General features: G+C 42.4%; 1 protein-coding gene across 2 annotated transcripts in view; it reads left to right on the top strand.

Moving 5' to 3' along the window:
* Window positions 1–9,084, top strand: part of ALMS1 (ALMS1, centrosome and basal body associated protein) — a 45,050-nt gene that overhangs the window by 3,357 nt on the left and 32,609 nt on the right. The window contains exons 2-3 of one of the 2 annotated variants that reach the window (XM_027660528.1): window positions 4,905–5,042; window positions 6,255–6,450. In XM_027660528.1, the coding sequence (XP_027516329.1) occupies window positions 4,905–5,042; window positions 6,255–6,450 (334 nt within the window). The remainder of the gene's footprint in view (window positions 1–4,904; window positions 5,043–6,254; window positions 6,451–9,084) is intronic. The other variant, XM_027660529.1, reaches the window with a different exon arrangement.

The raw sequence follows: 9,084 nt of genomic DNA, 5'->3' as shown, positions 1-9,084 counted from the left end.
GAGGAGGAGGAAGGTGAGGAGGAGGAGGAAGGTGAGGAGGAGGAGGAAGGGGAGGAGAAAGAGGAAGGGGAGGAGGAGGAAGGCAGGAAGAGGAGGAGGAAGGATTCCTGGGGACACCACTGGTGATGGATCCCAGCTGGATGCAGCTCCATTCCCACCAATCTCCAGGCCTGACCATCAGCCAGTTCCTAACCCAGCAGGGAGTGCCCCTGGCCAAGTCTTTTCCAGGGATGTTCCATGGGGGACAGTGTCCAAGGCTTTGCTGAATTCCAGACAGAGACACCCACAGCCTTCCCCTCCTCCACCAGGCTGGTCACTGTGTCATAAAAGGAGCTCAGGTTGGTCAGACAGGACCTGCCCCTCCTCACCCCGAGCTGACTGGGTCTGATCCCAAAATAATCCCAAAATAATTAGTGTTTCTCAGCCCTGAGTGCAGCAAATCCTTGTTAAATTTCTCTGACTGATATTTTTGAAATCTTTTCTTGTATTTTCCCCAATGAACTTCTGGTACTGAACTGTTTGCAGACAAGAGGATTTTGTTACTCATTTCAGTAGCTGGACTTAAATGCTGATGATTTTCATCCAATTTGTTGTACTGGGCTTCTGGCCAAAAAAAAAAAAAAAAAGAGATGTAAAACCTCATTCTGTACTTAAATGAGACTAGTTTTTTTTTTTTTTCTGACACACCAGGCAGGGTTGATATGGGCTATAAAGCTGTAAATAAATGAAATTATCGGGTTATTATGAAATCCAGTTGCGTTTTTGTGGGAGTTCTGGGTTTGTGTGTGGCCTCTGAAGGGTTTTTGCACTGCAGCGGGTTTGCTTTTCCTTGGTTTTTCATTCCAAGCTGATAATTGCTCCATGAAATGAGCAGGTTGGGATGAGACAACCTGACCTACATTCCCTGTGTTCTGGCTAAATAATATCTTTAATCTTCAGGGCCAGGGTGGCCAATTCCATGTTTTAAGAGGGAAATGGGTTCCTGTTTTTCCATGTTCCTTCATTCCTTGCCCTCAGCTGTGGGCTGGTGACTCCAAGTGGCACAGGGCTCACACTGCACTGGGGACAGGGCATGGAGGAGCTCACACCTTCCTTCCCTGCTCCTGCTTCCAGAGGCTTCCCAGGCCAGGGAAAAAACCTGGAAAGCTGGAATTAGGTGTTATTTGTGATAAATGATATAGAGTTTCTGAATTATCACCACGTGCAGTTTGAACATAAACTAATGGACAAATAAAAACCAGAGTTTCTTCTCCCAGGGAACAGGGGGCAGGACAAGGGGAAACAGCCCCAAGTTGTACCAGGGGAGGTTTGGATTGGATATTAGGAATAATTTATTCCCTGAAAGGTTTGTCAAGCATTGGCACAGCTGCCCAGGGAAGGGGTGGAATCACCAACCCAGGGAAGGGTTTTAAAAACACGTGGATGTGGCACTTGGGGACGTGGTTTAGTGGTGGATCTGTCAGTTAATGGTTGGGCTTTTTCAACCTTTAATGATTCCATGAAACCACTTTAAATAAAATGTTAAGAGAATATTGAGTATTGAGAATATTGAAGATCGATTTCCAACCCATTTAATTACCATCTTTGAGAGGGTGAGGGTTGCAGGAGCTAAAGGGGTGGTGGATTTGGTTTGTTATGTGACCTCAGAAGGGTTTTTCATCTTGGCATGAACTGGGAAAGACATTCCAGGTTTTGGTGGGTTTTTTTTTACTTGTTCCCATTAAGAATTTTCACTGATGAATCCTGGGAATAGTGGATGGTGAGACCTAGAAAATAAACAGATAAAGCTGCGCCAGGGGAAGTGATAAATGCTCTGGGAAGTGCTGTCAGAACTGGGAATGTTCTTGGCAAAATAGGGAAAAATAAATCCTGAATTGTCAAGGCGAGATCTGCCTCTGTCACTGTTACTTTGTCACCTTAATTTGGGGTAAAAACTCCCTGATGTTGGAAAAATTGGACCTGAACTCCACTGCCTGTTTTTCCAGGACTCCTAATTCTGCAGCTGCATTTTCAGCTGGATTAGGAAACTGAAACACAGGTTTATATTGAATTAATCCGGCCCTTTAGCTCTGGTTTTTTAGGAAGGAGAAAAGAGCTGAAGCGTTTGGAAGAAATCACTGAGTATCTCTGATCTTTTGGGAAGATCAGATTGTTGGAGTTAATCATCTTGGGAGTTCTCTTCCCTCTGTGTCTCTAGAAATCTTCTTTTTTTCCTTTGTTCTCCTGGGTTCTATTGTGTGATATTTTTACTGGGATATTTTAGTGGTCTGGGGGGGGGGGGCAGAATAAAGGAGGACTAACCTGGATATTTGAACTCTGAGGAGTTAAAAACCAGGCATTGTTCATATTTCACGTTAGAGATCCAAACAGGAGCTGCTGCTCCCACTGTTTAATTCCCTGGCACTGTGTGGGGGAGTGGTTGTGGTTTGTTCAGCTTTATTTTTGTCTTTTATCCCCTCTTTTATGTATTTAGCAGCAAAACTGAACTTCTGAGGTGTTGGATTTCAGGAAAAAAAAGCTTATTGGGTTTCCTTCCTTTGGGTTTAATTACATGGAAGCCCTCAGAGATGATTATACTAATTTACTAAATCTTTACTTCTTGCTTGCAACAGCTTCATTAAATACCTGTACCCTGGTACACACAGTGCAGATTCCTGCCATTGTGTTATTTCTTGGATATTCCTCTTTGGAATGAGGATTAAAAATGAAATCCTGAAGCAAAATGTGCTGTTGCCTCTTTGCTTCCTTCCAGCTGCTCCCTCAGGAGATCCCTTGGGAAGGAGGGATTATTTCCTTTTGCTGGTGGGAGCTGCCACTTGGAGCTTTGGGCTTTGCTTGGGAAAACACAAATTAACTCAGGACCAGCAGGAGGATCCTGCTTGTGTGGGAAATATTTGACTTCAGGAAGTGATTATCTTTCCTTGAGGATCTGTTTTGGTGGATTCCCCATCCCTGGAGGTGTCCAGGGAAGGCCTGGATGTGGCACTCAGTGCTCTGGGCTGGGGACAAGGAGGGGATGGAGCACAGGGTGGCCTTGATGACCTTGGAGGTCTTTTCCAACCTCAGTGATTCCATGATTCTGTTACTTCAGTCTCTCAAGTGTGGTTGGGTTTTGACCCTTTTCAGAGCATAAAATGTGGATGGAAATGCAGCTGTGGATGTAAAGGCAGTGTTCAGGCTTGTACTCTGGTCTCATATATTCAAACTGTTTTTATATTTCACTGCTCCTTATAGGATTTCTCTATAGTCAGATAATCTCCAAATACAGTTTTGCAAGGTTTTCAGTAGCCCTTTACAAAGGTATCTGCTAAATGTTCTTTAATTATTCTCTCAAGATAAAAGACTGAGGAATTATAGATGAAATGTTGTGCTATTACAAGATTTCACCCCAACTGTGCAGTTAAAGGGACTTTCCTGTGTGGATGTGATGTTATCACAGACAAATGGAAAGGGATAGGGGATAATTACTTATAAAATGTCTAAAGAATTGATGTTTACCCACTTTTCCTGGGATGGAGCTTTGTTGTACCTGCTGACCTCTGTTCTGCTGCTTAAACACGAGTTTATACCCACCTTCTTTCTCCATTCCTATTGATTTTATCATCTTAGTTATAATTCCTTGCATTTCTCTTTGGGTCTGGACAAAATCCACATTGGAATGTACCACATTAATGTGGATATTCACGGAATCAGGGAATGGTTTGGGTTGGAGGGACCTTAAAGCTCATCCAGTTCCACCCCCTGCCATGAGCAGGGACACCTTCCACTCTCCCAGGTTGCTCCAGCCTGGCCTTGGACACTTCAGGGATCCAGGAGCAGCCACAGCTTCTCTGGGAATTCCATGTGGAAGTAAGTGCAGCTGTGGAAGGAAAGGCAGCTGTGGAAGGAAAGGCAGCTGTGGAAGGAAAGGCAGCTGTGGATATACAGTAAAACAGGGCTTGGGTCTGGACTTTTCTCTCCTTCATCCTGGGAAATCCTTTTCTCTGTCTGTGACCTTTTACTTTTGCCCCTCGCATGTGAATTCCCACTTCGTGGATCACTGTAATTCCAACCAGGCAGTGGATCCATAATTCCTGGTGCAGGTGACAGGGAGCATTTTTGTGTTCCTGGAATACCTGTTTTCCCAGTGATAATCCCAATAAACCTGCCTGGCTGTGCTGTCTGGGAAAAGCTGTTCCAACCTCTGTGACCTCAGCAATGGGATGTCCTAGAGGAGAAATTTCATTCTGAGTTCAGGAACAGTTTCCTCTGGTGCCTCATGGGGAAGAAAAATGATGTTACAACTACTTTTCCAGGCAAGAATCCAAGTTAACTTCAATTCCTGCCCTCAAAGTATTGCCTGATTATAATCTAGAAATTAACTGGGCTTACTTGAAGTTATTTGCATAAGATGGCTTTTAAAATGTAATTTATAACATTGATATAAGTAAGAACATGATTTTAATCAAATAATAAATATTACAATGTTGTAATATATAAAATATGTATAAATAAATAAGTAAATATATATATATATATAAATATGTATTAGAAACCCAGCAACCATTGAATTAACACAGGACAAATGTCAGACTCTGATCAAGGTGATGAATAGTTTTGGTGTTTTGTGATTTATTTGGATTTGGGAATGAGAAATAAATGCCTCAGAAATGATTGGCTGATGTGCACAAAATCAGGCTCAGATTTTTGGGATCTAAAGTGGGGAAGGAGCTGCCCCTTTTAGCCAGGTTTGGGAATCTGGATGGACTTTAAGGCACCGCCTGAGGATGGGGAGGACCCGATTTTTTGGCCTTTGGGGGATGACTTGAATATTTTATGTATTTCATAATGAGTAAATAAACACACACACACACACTGAAATGGAAAAAATAGTGTGTTTTTAATCAGCAATTAACTCCTTGTAGCCCATTGCCACAACTCCCCCACGCCGGCAGCGGAGGGAGGAATCCTGGAGCCGAAGCAGCAGCAGCAAAACCCAGGGATCAGCGGCCAGTGGGATCTCCCTGGGAGAAGCAATCCGGAGGAAAACTGCTGCTCATTGGGTATTTGTACTGAGCTTTGCTGGGCTTGGGGCTGGAAAGTTAATTATGAGATGGAAATGATCGTCATAGAATCAGAGAATCAGCTGGGTTGGAAGGGACCTCTGAGATCATCAAGTCCAACCCTTGATCCAACCCCGCCGTGGTTCCCAGCCCATGGCACTGATGCCACATCCAGTCTCACCTTAAACACCTCCAGGGAGGGAGAATCCACCACTTCCCTGGGCAGCCCATTCCAATGGCTGAGCACCCTCTCTGCAAAGAAATTCTTTCTAATCTCCAACCTAACGCTCCCCTGGCACAGCTGAAGCCCGAGCCCTCTTGTCTTAGTGGTGGTTGCCTGGGAAAAGGCAACCCCCCCCTGGCTCCCCCCTCCTGTCAGGGAGTTGCAGAGAGTGAGGAGGTCTCCCCTGAGCCTCCTCTTCTCCAGGCTGAACAGCCCCAGCTCCCTCAGCTTCTCCTCACAGCACTTGTGCTCCAGTCCCTTCCCCAGCCTCGTTGCTCTCCTCTGGACCTGCTCCAGCCCCTCAATGTCCTTCCTGAGCTGAGGGCCCAGAACTGGACACAGCACTCCAGGGGTGGCCTCACCAGTGCTGAGTCCAGGCCAAGAATCACTTCCTTGGTCCTGTTGGCCACACTGTTCCTGATCCAGGCCAGGATCCATTGGCCCTCTTGGCCACCTGGGCACACTCTGGCTCCTGTTCAGCTTCCTGTCCATCCCCACTCCCAGCTCCCTCATGAAGTACTCTCTCTGCCTTAATTGAGATCCCGCATCCTGGCCGCTCCCGCCTGCCGGATGTGCTGCCAAATGTTTAATTGCTCCGAGGATTCCAGGAGCTCACAGGTGGTTTGGAAGGATTGAGCTGATCAAGAGTTGTGTTTGTGAACGATTGGAAGAACCTTGGGCAAAAACTGGGCTTCCCACAGCAAAACTGTGGTGTGGAAAAGAGCTTTAAATATTTTCGTAGAGTTTCAGACTTTCAGGTATTAAACAGGGATTGTGCTGGACTTTGATCATTCACTGGGGTATTTTATTGCTTTTATTAGTTTATCATATATTTTTTTTTACATTAAAAACTGAGTATTTGTATAAGAAATACAACTTAGAATCATTACTTATGTTGTTTCAGTACTTAGTAATTATTTCCTTTGGAAATGCCTCTCATAAAACTTCCTTGCTGCTGGAGCACTTTTTTCTCCTGTTGTGTTTTTTAGGGAATTGAGCCATGGTTCCAGCTTCCAGCAGAAGTAGATTCCAACTGTTTAAGTGCTGCCTCAGAGACAAAGCTTGGCCTGACTTGTGAGAGGAATGACCTGTCAGAATTCCCTACTCTGGAGGAAGGAATGTTGTCTTTAGGAGAAGCATCCAGAAGACGTTTTCCTGGAGATCCAGCTCAGGGCTCACTGCTGGGTATGTTCACAGTGGCCTTTTTTTAACTGCTCAACAATTAAGATTTTACTGTTAAATCAATCCCTGACCTGGATGTGATTTCTTTGCGTTTCCAAACTGCTTTTGGTGTAATTTTATTGTCCAAACCCACCTTCCAAACGAGGCAGAGGGTTTGTCCCTCCCCTGGAATTTCTCTAACAGATTATTTTTGTCTCGGGTAAAACTGAAAATCTTGTTTCTTCCTTTAGAATTAATGGCAAACCTGAGTAAAGGTTGCCATTTTTCAGGTTCTCTCTGGGTGAGATGATAGTTCTCTTTGTCCTTAAAATCTGTATTCATTCATAAGACAAAAATCCTTATTTATTCCAAAATGGTAGGTATAATAATAAAGTAGGTATAATAATAAAGTAGGTATATTTGCATTAATAACATAAAAAACTGTTTGATAAGAGTGTGTTCAGGCTTGTACCCTGGTCTCATATATTCAAACTGTTTTTATATTTCACTGCTCCTTATAGGATTTCTTTATAGTCAGATAATCTTCAAATACAGTTTTAAAAGGTTTTCAGTAGCCCTTTACAAAGGTATCTGCTAAATGTTCTTTAATTATTCTCTCAAGATAAAAGACTGAGGAATTATAGATGAAATGTTGTGCTATTACAAGATTTCACCCCAACTGTGCAGTTAAAGGGACTTTCCTGTGTGGATGTGATGTTATCACAGACAAATGGAAAGGGATAGGGGATAATTACTTATAAAATGTCTAAAGAATTGATGTTTATCCACTTTTCCTGGGATGGAGCTTTGCTGTACCTGCTGACCTCTGTTCTGCTGCTTCAACATGAGTTTATACCCACCTTCTTCCTCCATTCCTGTTGATTTTATCATCTTAATTACAATTATTACATTTCTCTTTGGGTCTGGACAAAATCCACATTGGAATGTACCACATTAATGTGGATATTCACGGAATCAGGGAATGGTTTGGGTTGGAGGGACCTTAAAGCTCATCCAGTTCCACCCCCTGTCATGGGCAGGGACACCTCCCACTAGCCCAGGTTGCTCCAACCTGGCCTTGGACACTTCCAGGGATCCAGGGGCAGCCACAGCTTCTCTGGGCAACCTGGGACAGGGCTTCCCCACCCTTCCAACCAGGAATTGCTTCCCAATATCCCATTTAAATCTTCACTTTTCCGGTTTGAAGCCATTCCCTGTGTCCTGTCCCTCCATGCCTTGTCCCCAGTCCCTCTCCAGCTCTCCTGGAGCCCCTTTAGGCCCTACAAGGGGCTCTCAACTCTCCCTGGAGCCTTCTCTTCTCCAGGTGAACAATCCCAGCTCTCCCAGCCTGGCTCCAGAGCAGAGGGGCTCCAGAATCCTGGAATGATTTGGATTGAGAGTGACCTTAAAGCTCCATCTCATTCCACCCCCTGCCATGGGCAAGGACACCTTCCACCAGCCCAGGTTGCTCCAGCCTGACCTTGGACACTTCCAGGGATCCAGAGGCAACCACAGCTTCTCTGCCCAACCTGGGACAGGGCTGTGCTGATTCCCAGTGATGTGTCCATTCATCCATAGCAAGGTTTTATCCCAGGAATAACCTGATTGAACCTAGTTAGGCATCTTTTCCAAATGTCAGTGTCTTCAATAATGTTGTGCTGCTGCTGAACCTTCCCCGAATCTTCCTTTAATCATGGAATCCTGGAATGGTTTGGGTTGGAAGGGACCTTAAAGACCATCCAGTTCCACCCCCTGCCTTGGGCAGGGACACCTTCCACTAGCCCAGGTTGTTCCAACCTGGCCTTGGACACTTCCAGGGATCCAGGGGCAACCACAGTTTCTCTGAGAATTCCATTGCAGTCCTTCACCACCCTCCTGCTTTGTCCTTGCCTCCCTCCTTTGTGTAGGATTGTTTTATTTAATATATCTTATAGCATTTTTTTCTTCAGTATTATAATTTACAGAACTGGAAACTGTTTAATCCATAAAAACTTCCTGATATTTATCAGGGTTTGTGTTTTCAATGCAACTGGAATTAAGGAGAAAACACAAAGCTCTTTAATATGGCATATTTTTAATAAGATATATTTTAATATGATATGTTTTTAATATGAAAGATTAATATTAATTTTAATATGATTAATATGATAGATTTTAAATATATTTTTATATGACATTTGTAATAAGATGTATTTTAATATGAAATGGTGTACTAGGACGTGGTTTTAATATGATATATTTTTAATATTAAATTTTAAACATATATTTTATTATGATGTATTTTAATATTACAATCTAAAAATGATATATTGATATAAATTTTTCAAAATATATGTTTTTAATGACATATTTTAATATTAACTTTTAAAAATATGATAGATTTTTCAATATCTATTTTAAATATTAATTTTTTAAAATATGATATTTTAATAGGATATTTTAATATCATATACTTTTAAGGTTGCTTTTAATATGATACTTTAATATCATATACTTTTAAGGTTATTTTCAATATGATAATTTAATATGATAATTTAATATGATTTTTAATATGATTTTTAATATGATTTTTAATATATTTTAATATGATATTTTAATACAATCTATTTTTATGGTGTATTTTTTTAAATGGTGTATTTTTTTAAATGGTGTATTTTT

The sequence above is a fragment of the Corapipo altera genome, unplaced genomic scaffold, assembly GCF_003945725.1.
Source record: "Corapipo altera isolate COAL_440 unplaced genomic scaffold, ASM394572v1 295, whole genome shotgun sequence".
Lineage (NCBI taxonomy): Eukaryota > Metazoa > Chordata > Aves > Passeriformes > Pipridae > Corapipo > Corapipo altera.
Note: the sequence above shows the minus strand (reverse complement) of the source record. Positions and strands in the feature narration are given on the sequence as shown.